This window comes from Bos taurus, chromosome 5 (assembly GCF_002263795.3).
Source record: "Bos taurus isolate L1 Dominette 01449 registration number 42190680 breed Hereford chromosome 5, ARS-UCD2.0, whole genome shotgun sequence".
Classification (NCBI taxonomy): Eukaryota; Metazoa; Chordata; class Mammalia; order Artiodactyla; family Bovidae; genus Bos; species Bos taurus.
Window position 1 is genome coordinate 27,098,165 of NC_037332.1, and position 16,762 is coordinate 27,114,926.

The following is a 16,762-nucleotide window of genomic DNA, read 5'->3' on the forward strand; positions in this document are numbered from 1 at the left end:
GAGCCCGTATCATCCTGTTCCAAGTCAGGAGCACCCCAGCGGGGGAGAAGGAGGTGGCATCCGGCCCCAGACAGTCGGCTCAGCCCCAGCTCTGGAGCTCAGGTGATAACTCGGAGCAGCCCCTCCCTCCCGCAGTGGGAAAGGAACACCCCCGGTCCTCAGGGCCCCTCCCTCTCTTCCTGGGGCGATGGGGCAGGAGTGTCTGTGGAATCCAGGAGCCAGCCCAGTTGGGAAAAGATAAAAAGCCCATCAGTGGCCCAGCAGCTCACTGTGCTCCCTCCCAGCTCTCCTGTCTGCTCTGGCCCTGCTGCAGCGATGAGATCCTCCGTGTCTCGGCAGACATACTCCACCAAAGGGGCCTTCAGCTCCAGCTCAGCCAGTGGCGGGGGTGGTTCCCAGGCCCGCACCAGCTTCAGCTCGGTGACTGTGTCCCGGAACAGTGGCAGAGGCGGGGGGCCCCGCTGTGGCCCCAGCATGGGTGGCTTTGGGAGCCAGAGCCTCTATAACTTGGGGGGCAGCAAGAGCATCTCGGTCAGCGTGGCTGGAGGGGCCTCAGCGGGGCGGGTGCTGGGAGGCTTCGGCCTTGGCGGTGGGGCCTACATGGGCCTGGGGGCTTGCAGGCCGATGCTGGGGCCCGTCTGTCCTCCTGGCGGCATCCAGCAGGTCACCGTCAACCAAAGCCTGTTGACCCCCCTCCACGTGGAGATCGACCCGGAGATCCAGCGGGTGCGCACGGAGGAGCGGGAGCAGATCAAGACCCTTAATAACAAGTTCGCCTCCTTCATCGACAAGGTGGGCCCAGGTGGAAGGAGGCAGGAAGGGGTCAGGGAGTGCACCCTGAGAGAGGGTGGGCGGAGGCTGTTGCAACCCATGTGTACTGGGGCGGGGATGGATGGAGTGACTTTTGAAGCCCTTCTGGGATGCTTGGACCCGAGTGGCTGGATGGTCTTTCTTTGCAAGTGATGATGACTCTTGAGTTGCTCTCACGAGGCCTTTTGGCCCAGCCCAGCTTGATGGTGTTGCAGTCATCATTAACGGGGTTACACAGCAGCCTTATAGTATGATTAAATAGTGGATTGTCCTTGTTATTCCTCTTAGTGGGGTGGCCCTTCCTGCTTCCTGTCATTTTTTAACTGGGAAAACTGGCTTGAGTGTCAAGTCCCCAAGAACCCCATGTGTTGCCTGTTCTGTTGGTTTTGGAGGAGTTCTAAGGACAAAAATGTTATCAGGACACAGTGCAGCGGTGGGAGTTCTAGAGGAAGTCTCCTTTTGGCTTCTCCAATTCTTCTTCCTGTTCCAGCCAAGAAGCTCAGTGTGGGGTGGACATGAGTTCAGTGGTCACAGGTCACCATGACTCAGGGATATACAGTTTGATCTGCCTCAGATCAGGGGTGTTCTGACTCCTTCTCTGGCCCCCAGGCCAATGAGGCAAGCGTTTCCAGGTCCACTTTGCTGCGCTGTCTACCACTACCCCAAGGCCCCCAGCCAGTAGGACCATGATGAGAAGAATCCTGGTGGATGACCATACCCTGGTTCAGTGATCTGTGGGTTTCCAAAGGAGCCTGATGCCCTCTTTCCCATATGATACCCATAGTGTTTCATGAGGAGTCAGTCCAGGTGACAGTGAGTCTATTTTTAAAAAGAGAAAATCGAGGTCTGGAGAGACGAAGTGATTTGCCCAGGATCACCTGGAGGCAGTGGTGGGCCCGGGACTCAAGTTCATGGCTTTAAGAGGTCACTGCTCCTGGCAGGTACACCTGCATGGTGCCTTGGGGCCATGGAACCATGGGCCTGGGGTGCTGTGGAGGTGGGATCCGGAGAGACCGGATGGCAAAGGATGAGGCAAGCTATTTCGCTCAACCCCTCACCGTCTCCCCGACGGACTTTTGGTTCTTCTGTGGGACTGTCCCAGAGGTCAAAGAAGCAAACCCCTCTCAGGCTCTCAGAATCACGGCCTGGGACCTGGGGGCCTGACAGTTTGTCCGTGTCTGGTGTCTTAGAAGCCTGGTTGGGCAGAGACTCCCCCTGGGGGCCCATTAAACTCACACCATGAGCACCCTTCTAAGTCTATAGAGATAGGGCTGGACATCCGTATTTTAAAAACTCAAAACATGTCAAGTTTTCAGAAAAGACTCAATAATAGTACAATATATTCCTATATTTCTTTTCACTCAGATTTACCAGTTTTTGGCATTTTGTCACTTTTGCTTTCTTTTTCCCTCTTTGTAGGTATATTTGTATATGTACATATATATACACACTTAAACTATAGATGTATCTGCATTTGAATTTTTTGATCTTAATGCAGAATTAGGGTTCAGAAACATTGATTTAGTCTGATTTACCCAGGATAATGAGAAGAGGAGATCCAGGGAGAAGTGACTTGACTGTCACCAACCAGTAAATGACCGAACTGGACCTTTTAAGAATCCTTGTCATTGGATCGAACTGTCTTTTTCAGCAAAGATGTTTCCCTCAGGAACTCCTCCCCAAAGCAAGGCATAGACCCTGCACTGCCCCGTGCTGTGTCCTGGTCAGGATGGATGGTGACAATGAGCCTGGTCCTGGTCCCTCCTGGAGCTGGGGGAGGCCCCAGCCCACCCTTCTTGTTCTGGCTCAGGTGCGGTTCCTGGAGCAGCAGAACAAGGTGCTGGAGACCAAGTGGGCGCTGCTGCAGGAGCAGGGTCAGAAATCGGGCGTCACCAGGAACAATCTGGAGCCCCTCTTCGAGCACTTCATCAACAACCTGCGGGGGAAGCTGGACAACCTCCAGAGCGAGCGGGGGAGGCTGGACTCGGAGTTGAGGAATGTGCAGGATCTTGCTGAGGACTTCAAGACCAAGTGAGGAGGGCTGGACCAGCTGTGGCCATATGTGGATGGGGAGGGGCAGCATGGGGAATCTCCCAAGAGAGGGGCACCCCGTTCCTGGGTCCTAGGACCCAGTTGGGTGGGTGCTCAGACAGAGCTGTTTCCATGGGGGCTCAGGCTCTGGACCCATGGCCTCCTGGAGGGTTGTCACAGTGTGTAATAATTTTAAAAATTATTATAAGATAGGGAGAAAAGTTTAATGAACCTTTATGGTCTCATTACCCAGCTTTTATAATCACCAACTCACAGCCAATCTTGTTTTGTCTTTACCCCTACTCACTTCCTTCCCCTCTTCCCTTATTGTCTTGAAGCAAATCTCATTCATCAAGTCATTTCACTCACAAGCATTTTTACTGGATGTATTCATAGAGTTCATTTGTGTAACTTCACTTAATAATATACAAACACAGTGCCATAAGAACACCTAAATCTTTTAAAACAGTAATCCTCAGTATCATCAACTATCTAATCAATGATTAAATTTGCCCTTGTTCCATAAGTGTCATAAATTTTAAAAATACAGTTTATTTGAATCAAGATGCAAGTAATGTACTACGCAAATTCACATATTATGATTGGTTGAGCTGTATATTTATGAGTTTAAGGTATAAACTTTTATAACTTTCCCCACTGCTTGACACTGGCAATTTTAAGATCTTAAAAGTCTCAGCAAAAGCAGCTGGACAGAAGTTGGCATTTTCAATGACATCCTGTTGTAGAAAGTGAATGCAAAGGTTAACCACTGTTGACACATCTTCGCCTGTTCCCATAAAGCCTCCCAAGGGCTCTGATTCAAAGACATGGCTGCTCTCTGTTGCCATATTATTGCACAAATACTGTGTTCACTTTCTCAAAGAGGGTGGGTGGATTATTTAAAGACTGTATCCCAGTTTCTCCATTGGTTGGCTGCAATACAGAACTTCTCCCCAAAGGTGTTTTTGGCCATCCAAAATCCCTATTAGGGACTCCTTAAAGCCAACTAGGTTCAGTGTCTTAAAAGGTGAACTGGGCTGAGTCTTCCTTGTGTAACAGGTATGAGGATGAAATCAATAAGCGCACTGCCGCAGAGAACGAGTTTGTGGTCCTCAAGAAGGTGAGCAGGGTGGCAGGGAGTGGGGGCAGGTGGTCTTTATCTGCCAGGGTGCTGGGCTGACTTGGAGAGGGGCAAGAGTCCTGGGGGCTGAGCCCACTGCCCTTCTCTCTCTCTCCCCCAGGATGTAGATGCCGCATATGTGGGCCGAATGGATCTGCATGGCATGGTGGACCACCTGATGGGGGAGATAGACTTCCTGAGGCATCTCTATGAAGAGGTGAGATAGCCAATGGACAGGGATACTTAGATTCACATACAGTTTTGGGGATTCCTCCTGGAAGTGTGATCAGAATTCAGTAGTGCAACCTCATTGATAGAATATAGCACCTGGACCCTTAATCAATACTAGCATCCATGTCTTACGTGCTTATGATGGGCCAGGAACTGGGCTAAGTTTTTTATATAATCCCCTCAACAACTCCGTAATATAGGTACTGTTATTGTCTCCATTTTATAGTCTTGGACCCTGAGGCTCTGAGTAAGTTGCCCATGCTCTCATAGCTAGCTAGAGGGAGTTGTAGAACTAAAACTTCATCCTTGGACTGTTATACTGTTTTCCTTATTGCCCAGTTTATAACAGAGCAAAGGATGGAGGATTTGAGACGGGTAGAGAGTGTGGATTGAAATTTCAGGTTAGAGCAGGAGGTGAGGTGTGTGTAGCAGATAAATCACAGAATTTAGGAGGGATTCCAGGAAACAAAGGGGCTTTGGAGACTAAGGTAAAAGCATTTCCAAAGAGAAGGAAAAAAGATGTCTTCCAAAAAAAAAAAAAAAAGCAAAAGAGTCTTGGTCAAACAGCATTCATGGCATCCTTATTAGTTTGGTAATGCAGGCATAAAGGAGAATCTGTGTGGCTTGATTTTTCCTTGGGGCTGTCTTGTTGGGTCCATGCCTTTCACACACAGTTTAGAGTTCATTCTAGAGGCTCATGGGAGATTTATGTCAAGTTTAACTTGGAAAAGTCTAAATCTTTCCCCTTTGAAAATGAGGACGTTTCCATGTCTCAGGTTCTGGAATCTCTTCTACTGTCCATATTTCTCACGGATCTCCGGGGGTATTTGTTTCCTTAGCCATGGCCATGAGGTCCTAGTATTTGCTCCTCTGGCCTGGACCACTGATGTTGTCAACAAGGCCAAGGCCTTTCTCACTCTCAGTATCTGTCTTGGCTTCCATTTCCTCCCAAGCATCCTGTCCTTTTCAGTTTGATGACTGTTTCCCTTGATAGGAAAGAGCAAACGATGTAGGAGTAGAGTTGTTGGCTTTGCCTGGGTTGTCTGTAGGGTTAGCCCAATGTGCCTTCTTGTTCTTCTTGCCTAGAGCTTATCTAAAGGCTGCTATCCACTGACCTTTGCATTTCCCCAAGGATGAACTCTGCATGTTCATCCTTGGCTGTGCTGCTCTCCTTCAAACATCTCTGTGTGTCCTTCAGGATGAGCTTGTGGGGGAGTGTTCTATGTCATACTGCTGATTTCTTAGGTGTCTCCCTAGCTTTTTCTTTACTGGGATCACTGATGGTCATTCACCATCTGGGATTTACTCATTCTCTTCTCTTAGGATGGTCTCTCTTTTAGAACAGGTCAAGGGGGCCCAGGCCCTTTTCTCTCAATGGGAAGGAACTGGCTTTTCTAGTGTCTCAAAAAGCTTTCCTTTCCTTTGCTGTTTCCTGTCCATTTGCTGCATATTGTTAAGTACCTTCTGCAGAACCATGGAAGGACAGTTTGCCTTTGCAGGTTTCCGTATGATATGTTGAGAGCCATGTTGGGACAGGTGAGGTGCATGGGACAGGCTGCGGCTGACTCTCCCTGGGAGGGCTGGGAGAGTTTCAGAGGAGAAAGCATTTTGGATTTTGAAGGAAGGGTGGGACTTCTAAAGAAGGGGCAAGTAGAATCTGCTTGTGTTTGGGGAGCGGCAGGTGAACCAGGCATCAAGTATGTGGGAGAATGAGGTGAGGAGGTGAACAAGGAAGGTGAGCTGACCAAGTGACCAAGCCAGGGTCACTTCCGGTGGCTCCTTGGGAGGTAAGAGTGAAGACCAGAGCAGTCGTTCCCTTGCTTGCATACCAGCTGCGATGGCTAACACAGCACTCGGTAATCAATTTTATGGTCTGGTTTTGGTCAAGTCAGATCTTAAGGAAATTCAGAAGGCCAACCACCAATCCCTGGCATGTCATACAGGGCAGGAAAGTTACCTTGTGGCTTCCCTCTGGCCTGGGGGGTCCTTGTGGGATCCAGCCCTTGCTTCAATGCCATCACTTCATCTGTCTGGCTCCTTTCCCCATGCATAGATAAAAAGCTCACACCTTAACTCCACAGAGTTCTTCCCTCTCCACTTGCATTAGCTCTTTCTTTGGAAAGCCTGCCCTTTTTATCCTCTAGTCCTAGCAAGAACATCCTTATCCACTTTTGGTGGTGTTTGGTAGATAGTGTTTGCCTCTTGTCTGAAAAATTCCAAGTTAATTTTCCTCAGGACCACACTCTGGCATGGGGCTGTAGAGGGACCCTGAGCCGGGGAGCGTGATGAGTGATGCTGCAAGATGATGCTGGCAATGCACGATTGTGACAATGATTTTATCTGTGGCACATGATTCATGGGCATATGGACTGAACTTTGGAGAAGGCTGGGCAAATAATGCATTTTACTGAGCACCCACCATGGGTCATGTATGAATCTGAATCCTCAGATCAACTACATTTTGAAGGTATTATCATGGCCATTTTACAGAAGAAGAGACTGAGGCCTTGTAAGGCTTAGTGGGGACCTCAGTACCATGGCTGGTGAATGTCAGACTGGCATTCAAACTTAGCTTTGTCTGTCTTCAAAGCTTGTGTCTTTCTGCCTGGCATCCACCTCCAACCCATTCCACCTTTTAAAAGCCAGTCTAATTTGAACATCTAAATCTGTGTCTATACAGATACCAGTTTTGGCTTTGGTAGTCCTTTCTTTCTTATTTTTTAAATTGAAATGTAGTTGATTTACAATATTGTGTTGGTTTCAGTTATACAGCGAAGTGATTTGATTATACACACACATATATGTATATATATATATGGGCTTCCAGGTGGTGCTAGTGGTAAAGAACCCACTGCTAATGCAGACACGCAGGGGATGTGGGTTTGATCCCTGGGTTGGGAAGGTACCCTGGAGGAGGAAATGGAAACCCACTCCAGTATTCTTGCCTGGAGAATCCCATGGACAGAGAGGCATGGTGGGCTATAGTCCATGGGGTCGCAAAGAGTTGGACACGACTGAAGAGACTTAGCACAGCACAGCACAACCTTCTGTGGGCCAGCTGTGGCCCTGCCTGCCTCCCAGGGGTTCTGAGGATTAAAGGTGAGCCTGCTGGCTCAGGGCCTGGCAACAGCTAGAGTGTACTCCTTCCTTCTTTAGGCTCTTGGAAGCCTGAAAATCCATACCAAGAAAGAGGTCTATTCAACTAGGACCCCCGTTTCCAGCTGGAAAGACTGAAGCTCTGCTGGCAACCATAGATTCCTTTTAGGGTGGATCCTGGAGGGGCGGGAGCACAGCCTCCTGATGCCAAAATCACTCCCCTACCCCCTGCTCCTCTGGCCTGGTGCTGGAGAGAGCTACATCTCTTTCTGCAGGAGCTGAGCCAAGTGCAGACTCATGTGTCTGACACCAGTGTCATCCTCTCCATGGACAACAACCGCAACCTCGACCTGGATAGCATCATCGCTGAGGTGAAGGCCCAATATGAGCAGATTGCCCAGAGGAGCAGGGCTGAGGCTGAGTCCTGGTACCAGACCAAGGTGAGAGAATGGCTGGCTCAGGGGTGTGGGTTGGGCCTGCACCCGGATCTTCCCCCTTGGTGAGAGGCCTGGGCCCCTGGGCTCCTCGGAGGCTGGGGCCAGACACATCCAGCCTACTCATCCAGCCGTGAGGGTGGGTCCAGGGGCCAGCAGTTACCCAGGTGGGCCTGGAACAATTTGACAGCTCACTGTCATTTCTTTGGTCTCCAGTATGAGGAACTGCAGGTGACCGCTGGGAAGCATGGGGACAACCTGAGGGACACCAAGAATGAGATCGCTGAGCTCACCCGCACTGTGCAGAGGCTGCAGGGGGAGGCAGATGCAGTCAAGAAGCAGGTGAACCTCTGGTGGGGGGCCTGAGTGTTGGCAGAGGTGTGCTCAGGGGTAAGGCCTGTTCTTCTCCCCATGGATGGGATATGCTTAAATGCTGGACCAATAAGATCAAGGAGCTCCTCTTACAGGAGAGGAAACTGAGGCTCAGAGAGGGACAGGGACTTGCCCAAGATCACACAGCATATTAGTGGTAGAGTAGCCCCCTCGAAGAAGATTGATCCCATCTCCAGAAGGTCAGAGCAGGAGTCTGAGCATTCAAGAGTCCAGGTCACAGTTGCTGACTCCATCTAAGGCATGGGCTCATCCTAAGAGCATAGTGAAGCATTTGGTTAATGGTGAGCTTGTATGATTTATTTTATCTCTTTTGTGCTGGGGTGAGTTGCAGCAGGAAGGTTTTTGTTTTTTTTTTAAGGATTTCTTTCTTTCTTTTGTTTTTTGACTGTGGTGGGTCTTTGTTGCTGCATTCGGGCTTTCTCTAGTTGTAGTGAGCAGGGACTACTCTTCATTGCGGTGCACAGGCTTCTCATTGCCGTGGCTTCTCTTGTCGTGGAGCATGGATTCTGGAGTGCTTGGACTCGGTAGTTGTGGCACATGGGCTTAGTTGTTGCTCAGCACATGTGATTTTCCTAGACCGGGGATCAAATCCATGTCCTCTGCATTGCAAGGCAGACTCTTAACCACTGAACCACCAGGAAAGCCCCCAGGAGGGTCTTAAGATTAGACTTCAGTAAGAACTTTCCCAGTGGGGCTACATGGTCTTGTTTGTATAGTATCACCTCCTCTCTCAGAGGAATATTTCTCTTTTCCTTCATTCTCAGTTGGTTGGGGCGGCAGTCAGGGGAGCTGGGGATGGTGATGTCTAGTTTAAGGGCAGAGAGATGGATGCAATGACCCTGGAGGGTGTGTCCAATACCTCTCACACCCTGGGCAGTGCCAGCAGCTGCAGACTGCCATCGCAGATGCGGAACAGCATGGGGAGCTGGCATTAAAAGATGCTCAGAAGAAACTTGGGGACCTGGATGCTGCCCTGAATCAGGCCAAGGAGGACCTGGCCCGGCTGCTGCGTGACTACCAGGCGCTCATGAACGTCAAGCTGGCCCTGGATGTGGAGATCGCCACCTACCGCAAGCTGCTGGAGAGTGAGGAGAGCAGGTGGGTGCCCCCCACCTTCCCTGTCCTGATTCTGAGGGCTCCCGGCCCTGCCCTGTGGGAGATCCCATGTAGTTGGTTCTTGTGTCAAGGGGAGGAGGGTGAGGGAGCAACCGTGGAACTGGGCTCGTAACTCATCACCTGAGACTCTCCTGCTTCTGTTCAGGGCCTCACTGTGTGTCTCCTTGGCTGGCACTACTGTCAGTAATCCTGACGGTGTCTGGCAGGCCAACAGGGGACAGGGTTTTCTTTTCCAACACCAGATTCTGACCCTGGCAGAAGCTTAGAAAAAAAAGAATTCATCATCTCTGTTCTTGTGGAAGACATGAGATGCAGAGAAAGTCACCTTAGCCAGAAAATGGGCAGCTCTGTTGTGGAGTGGGTTTTGTTTCCCATCCCATAGGAGCAGGGGCTGCTGCTTATGGCCCAAGTGTGGAGGGAGGAGAGGGCAGAAGAAGGATGGAGCTGCCTGGCCTACTGAATCTCTGCTTTCTCTGCTACACTGGCTTTAGGAGCTGGCGGAAGGGTGCCTGGCCCAGGGCAGCCCTGGGCCAAGTTTTGGTTCCTTAGTTTTGTCACGTGGCCCCCGCTCCTGAGAGTCTCAAGGCCCACTGAGTTGATTTATTGTAAAGACAATGAGAGGGAGAGAGAGGGTTTTTACTTGGGCTCCTGGGACCACTGATCCTTCACCTGGCCTGTCTGTTTCCCCCAGGATGTCTGGAGAATGTCCCAGTGCTGTCAGCATTTGTGAGTATTTTGCCGCCCTGGGCCCGGCCCCAGTCCTCTTCTTAGTCCGTTCAATCTGTCCTTGAGCCCTGGAGACAGGTTCAGGGGTCCCAGAGAATGAGCCCCCTGAGCCTGGTTTCCCAGGGCACCACTGTCTGAGTTCATTCCCATCACTCACTGATGTCGGGAAGCCCTGGATCTTCTCCTGACACAGCTGCCCTGCCTCACCCAGACCCTTTCTCTTGCAGCGGTGACGGGCAACTCCACCACTGTGTGCGGAGGCGGCGCGGCTGGCTTCGGGGGTGGCATCTCCCTGGGTGGGGGTGGGGGGGCCAGCAAGGGCAGATTCAGCACAAACGCAGGCTACAGCACTGTCAAGGGAGGGCCTGTCTCTGGGGGCACCTCCATCCTGCGGAAGACCACCACGGTCAAGACGTCCAGCCGGAGGTATTAGCTGCTGTCTTGCAAGCTGGGGCCCCTGCACTTCTCTCCCCACTCCCCATCCTCAGGAGCAGGAATAGCCCCAGGACCACTGACCCAGGGTACAGGCATGCCAGACTGCTCATGGGATCTGCATTTTGGGAAGGGTTCAAATCTACCCAGGTTTCCTCCTTGGTTCTGCAACAGGATGGGAGGGGTGGTTAAGGCCACCAGTTTGCGGGATGTGTTTGGATGATTCGGGGATGATATTTTGACCACAGAGAGGAGGTTGGATTTCCCCAGGCCATCTTGGCTTCTCTCACCTCTTCTGCTCATCTGCTCCGGGCTCAGGTCAGGCTGAGGGAGTATAAAGTCAGAAGTGGTCTCCCATCTCCCACCAGACCACCCCCTCCCTGAATCTACCTATGTCCCCCTCCCCTGTCTGTGCTGTGATGTATCTCAATAAATGGAAATTGCAACTAGCTGTCTGGGGCTTGTCTGTCCTGCCCAGAGAGCAGAAACTGTCAGCTGATTAACTCAGTGATGGTTAGGCAGCAACAACCACGTGCTCACAATATCTCAATCTTGCTAAAAGCACATTAGTTCAGTACCATCACCACCGTAGGCTTTGGTTCTTACTCTCCTCCTGGAGGAAGTTGGAGGGACTATGTAAGTAGCTCCCAGCAGGACCCAGCTCCCAGCAGCTGTCTGTTGCTCAGCCCCTCCCCTAATGCTACTGTGCCCCCTGCCAGCTCTGTGGGGGCAGGCAGCACGTGTTCAGTGGAGAGGTCTTGGGCTTCACAATAGGTTTAAATCCTGACTGTCACTTACTAGCTGACCTTGGGCAAATTACTTAGCCTCTTTGGGCCTCACTTTCCTCCTTTGTAAGGGGACAACAGAGGGTGAGACAGAGGATGGTTGGAGGGCATCACCGACTTGATGGACATGAATTTGAGCAAGCTCTGGGAGTTGGTGATGGACAGGGAAGCCTGGCGTGTTGCAGTCCATGGGGTCTCAGAGTTGGACATGACTGAGCAACTGAACTTCCTCCTTTGTTAAAACGGGTGTGATGGAAACATGTGTAAAGCATTTGGCTTAGAAGAGCCTTGGCAGGAACTACTTCCCTCACCTCTGGCTTCTGGTTCCCAGCTCATCATCTTGGTACTCCAAGATGATGAATTTCTCTTTCAGCCCTCACATCCAGTCATCCATAAAACCCCACATTTTCCTGCCAATAACAGAATATATATTGTTCTTAAGTGCATATGGAGCACTTTCTGGGATAAATCCTGTGTTAGGCCACAAAATAAATCTTGGAAGGCAGCTATGCTCACCACTATATCACCGATGCTGCACATAAAACAAGTCTTAGCAAATTCAAGAAGAATGGCATTGAAACATGTATAATACCATGTATGAAACGAGTCGCCAGTCCAGATTCGATGCATGATACTGGATGCTTGGGGCTGGTGCACTGGGACGACCCAGAGGGAGGGTATGGGGAGGGAGGAGGGAGGAGGGTTCAGGATGGGGAACACAGGTATACCTGTGGCGGATTCATTTCGATACTTGGCAAAACTAATACAATATTGTAAAGTTTAAAAATAAAATAAAATTAAAAAAAAAAGAAGACTTAAATAATATAAAGCGTCTTTGCTGACCACAAGAGTATGAAACCAGAAACCAATAACAGAAGGAAAAGTGGAAAATTCATGAATACATGGAAATTAAACAGTACACTCCAAACAACTCCAATAACCAACAGATCAAAGAAGAAATTTAAAAATGGAAATACAAAAGTATCTGGAGACAAATGAAAATGTAACACAAGATACCAAAACTTACGAGATGCAGCAAGAGCAGTTCTAAGAGGGAAATTGATAGCTATAAACACATGTATTGAGAAAATAGAAAGAACCCAAATAAACATTTTAACTTTTACACCTCAGGGAACTAGAAAAAGAACAGAGTAAGTCCAAATTTAGAAGAAGGAAGGAAATAATAAAGATTAGCGCAGAAGTGGATTAAATAGGAAACAGGAAAATAGTGGAGAAGACAAAACCCCCTAAGAGTTGGATCTTTGAAAAGGTAAACAAAATGGAAAACCTTTAGCTAGACTAACCAAGGGAAAAAGAGATGGCCCGAATCAATGAAATTATTCAAGAAAGAGGAGACATTCAACTGATACCACAAAAATACACAGGATCAGACTTCCTGGTGGAACAGTGTGTAAGAATCTGCCTGCCAATGCAGGGGACATGGGTTCATTCCCTGGTCTGGGTAGATCCCACAGGCTGCAGAGCAACTAAGCCTGTGTGCCACAACTCCTGAGCCCACGTGCTGCAACTTTTGAAGCCCATGCATCTAGAGCCTGTGCTCCACAACAAGAGAAGCCATTGCAATGAGAAGCTCACACACCACAATGACGAGTAGCCCCAGCTTGTCACAACTTGATAAATCCCGTGCAAAGCAGCTCAGTCAAAAATAAATAAATAAAATTATAAAAAAATACATAGGATCATAAGAGGTTGTTATGGACAACTATATGCCAATAAACTGGACAACCTAGAAGAAAGGGATAAATTCTTGGATATGTATCACTTACCAAGACTGAATCAGGAACAAACTGGAAATCTGAACCATTCAATTACCAGTAAGGATATTGAACCAGTAATCAAACGTCTCCAACAAGGAAAATTCCAGGACCAGATGGCTTCATTGGTAAATTTTTTACTAAATATTAAAGAAGAATTAATGTCAACCCTTCTCAAACTTCTCCAAACCCCAAAGAGAATGGGAAACTCCCAAACTCATTTCATGGGATTAGCATCAAAGCCAGATAAGCACACTACAAGGAAAGAAAACTACAGACCAATATCCCTGATGACTATAGACATAAAAAAATTCCCCCCAAAATACTAGAAAACTGAATTCTGCAGCACATTGAAAGGATAATACACCATGATCAAGTGGGATTCATCCCTGGGATGCAAGGTTGGCTCAACATACACAAATCAATGTGTGGTACATTAACAGAATAAAAAATTAAAAAATCATATGATTATCTTAATGTGCGTGTTTTGTGCTAAGTCTCTTCAGTCATGCCTGACTCTTTGGGACCCTATGGACTGTAGCCCACCAGGCTCCTTTGTCCATGGGATTCTCCAGGCAAGAATACTGGAGTGTGCTGCCATGCCCTCCTCCAGGGAATCTTTCTGACCCAGGGATCTGCATCGTCTGAATACATGAAGAAAAAGCATTTGAAGAAATTCAACACCCACTCATATAAGAATTATCAACAAACTAGGTATAGAAGGAACATACCTCAGCATAATAAGGTATAGAAGGAACATACCTCAACATTTATCACAAGCCCACAGCTAACATCACACTTCAAGGTAAAAGGTCACAAGCTTTTCCTCCAAAATCAGGAACAAGGCAAGGGTGCTCATTCTCACAATTCCAATTCAGCTAACTGGAAGTGGTAATCAGATAATTTAAAAAAAAGAAGCATAGTTAATTTACAGTGCTGTGTCAGTTTCAAGTGTAAAGCAAAGTGATTCCGTTATACATATACACATATGTATATATCCTAACAGAGAAACAATTTTATTGAAATTATATTTCACTTCAAGTTTAGTTGCTCAGTCGTGTCCGACTCTTTGTGACCCCATGGACTGCAGCACGCCAGGCTTCCCTGTCCATCACCAACTCCCGGATCTTGCTCAAACTCATGTCCATCGAGTCGGTGATGCCATCAAGACATCTTACTCTCTGTTGTCCACTTCTCCTCCTGCCTTCAATCTTTCCCAGCATCAGGATCTTTTCCAATGAGTCAGTTCTTTGCATCAGGTGACCAAAGTACTGGAGTTTCAGCCTCATTATCAGTCCTTCCAGTGAAAATTCAGGGCTGATTTCCTTTAGGATTGACAACCTCTACCATCAGGAAGCTTCCATAATAAGCCTCTTATCCTTATCCATCAGAGGGCAGACAGAGTGAAAACCACAATCACAGAAAACTAATCAAACTGATCACATGGATCACAGCCTTGTCTAACTCAATGAAACTAGGAGCCATGCCGTGTAGGCTCGGGCGGGTCATGGTGGAGACTTCTAACAAAACATGGTCCACTGGAGAAGAGAATGGCAAACCACTTCAGTATTCTTGCCTTGAGAACCCCATGAACAATATGAAAAGGCAAAAAGATATGAAATTATAGTTAGGACTTAAGAAATAGAAACAGCTTCATCATATAACAAAATGCAAAGATTATACTATGGGCCAGGAAGATCCACTAAGGACACATTGTTATGTTACTTAGAAATACTCGTGTAAATCTGGGAATGGCCCGGACACAGGGGTTTCCAGGCTGAATTTCTGGAGACTCAGAACCCCAGGGGCTGCTCTCAAGGGGTCTGGGAGAGGCCAGCAGGCAAGAAGTTTCATATTTCCCTCCTCTGCACCAATCAGAGCATCTCCTCTTTTACTTGTTTTACAAATGGGGCTGTGCATTTGTTTTTGATGACAAGAATGGTTTTGCTGCCAGAACGTGTTGGGTTACCCCTGCTGACACATGCCTGGGGGGTGGGGGAGACCAGAAATGCTCTCTGCCCCTGGGAAACGGGGGATTGTGCACAGACCCCACTTCCCGATTCTAAGGGCTCTCCACCCTCTCTCTGCCCTCACTGTCCCCGTTCCGAAATGCTGACTGGTGCTTTCTGTAGGATTTCTGATCCCCAAGTTGGCTCTGGCTCCCCATGGAGTGACTCAGGGGTGGCTGAGGCTGGGTGACTGAACAGGGTGAGGGCACCAACCCAGTCAGGACAGGCGGGGGTGCTTTCCCACACCACACACCAGGTTTGGGGCTAAGAGTAAAAGACTTGGGATCCCCATAATCCCAGGACTGAATGCCAGGGCTTGTCTCCCTCACCCACAAAGCCCCGGGCAAACACACCCTCCGCCTCCTCCACACCCCTGTCAGCTGCTTATTCCTCTTTGACAAGATGGGGAACGGCTGCCAGTTGAGGAAGGGTCACAAGGACAGGAGTGGAAGCTGTGGAGGTGGGGCAGGGAACCGGATTTTAGCTGCTGCTTCCAGGTAGAGTCACCTGGTCCAGTTTCCTGCCTCTGGCCCAGGGCTGCAGGAGGCAACCTTCCCCTTTTCATGGATGGAAACTCTTCTTTGCCTTTCTCCCTCGGGGGAAAGGGCTCTCTTGTACACTGAGGGCATGCTGCCTTGAGTTTTTCAGGCTACAGTCCAAGGATTTTGTGAACTTCTGGAAATTTTGACTTTATAATGAGCCACAGAATAGGGCTCTAGTCTAGAACTTTCTTTCTGTTTGGTGTGGGTTTATTGTAGGATTTGTCATTTAGCTAATTTGGACTTAGTTGGAGGACACAGAATTGGCCCCCCATGACAGGGTCCTATCTTATTGGTTACTTGTAAGGACAGGGCTACATAATCTGATCAACATTCCTTGGCAGAAGCAGGGATAGAACATTTAGCATGCTGGCGGAGGCCCTGTGGCTGCTCTGGTGGACCACAAGCTACGGGTCAAAATTCCTGTATAATTGTTTTTCCTGCAGATTCTGATATAAACCATTGGGGTGTAGAGATCAAAGTCACAAGCTTTGAAGTTAGATGGACAGGACTGGCCACCTACCTCCACCACTTCCTAGCTGTGTGATCTTAGTCAAATTATATAAGCTCTCTCAACCTTGGTTGTCTGTAGCTCTAAACCGCCTGGCGACCCCCTTTAGCTGGGTTGTTGTGAGGAAGGGAATTCTTATAAGAAAAGCACTCAGCGTCCAGCACATGATGGCAATTCTGTGGGAGAGTAACTGTTACCTGGAAAGCCAGGCAGCCTTCCCCTCATCTTTCTGTCTGAGGGATGACCTCTGCCTCAACTTAGGGTTTGCATGATGAGAAGTACCTCCATTGAGGATCCATGGTTTGGGTGTCCCACAGGCACAAAATAAGATTGATTATATATTATAGATTATTTCCCTTAAAGTCCCTTCCACCTCTGTTGGCTTTCTGTTTTATACACACCTTAAGGACGCAGGATTCTCTTGTATTGGGGTGTCAGAGCTATAGACTATAAGACACAATGGACACATCACAAGACACCGTGGGGCTACATCTCTGGGGAGGAAAACCCTCCTCCTAGCCTACAAAGGTCCTCGTCAACCCCTAGAGGCAGCCAGGAGGATGGAGCCATGAGTGGGAGGTGAGGCAGGTGAGGGGTCTGAGCCCTGGGTTCTGCCCCTTCCCACCCTCAGGGCAGAAAAGCAGACAATCAGACCTCAGCTCCCCTAGAGGGTGGCTCCAGCTGTTCCCTGCTCCTTCAGCTGCAGCCTCAGCCATGCCCACTAGGGTGGAAATCGGTAAACCCTTGCATACTC

At 48.9% G+C, this 16,762-nt stretch overlaps 1 protein-coding gene across 2 annotated transcripts; it reads left to right on the top strand.

Moving 5' to 3' along the window:
- KRT79 (keratin 79) lies at window positions 1-10,838 on the top strand. Of its 2 annotated transcripts, XM_024991530.2 has the most exons (10): window positions 1-102; window positions 285-792; window positions 2,621-2,841; window positions 3,901-3,961; window positions 4,083-4,178; window positions 7,564-7,728; window positions 7,939-8,064; window positions 8,993-9,213; window positions 9,923-9,957; window positions 10,185-10,838. In XM_024991530.2, exons 2-10 carry the CDS (start codon window positions 316-318, stop codon window positions 10,388-10,390), a joined length of 1,608 nt encoding a protein of 535 aa, XP_024847298.1. In that variant the 5' UTR covers window positions 1-102; window positions 285-315; the 3' UTR covers window positions 10,391-10,838. The 2 variants fall into 2 exon arrangements, with proteins under 2 accessions (XP_024847298.1, NP_001068816.1); NM_001075348.1 differs by lacking the exon at window positions 1-102 and having other exon boundaries at window positions 290-792.
- The last annotated feature ends 5,924 nt before the right edge of the window (window positions 10,839-16,762 follow it).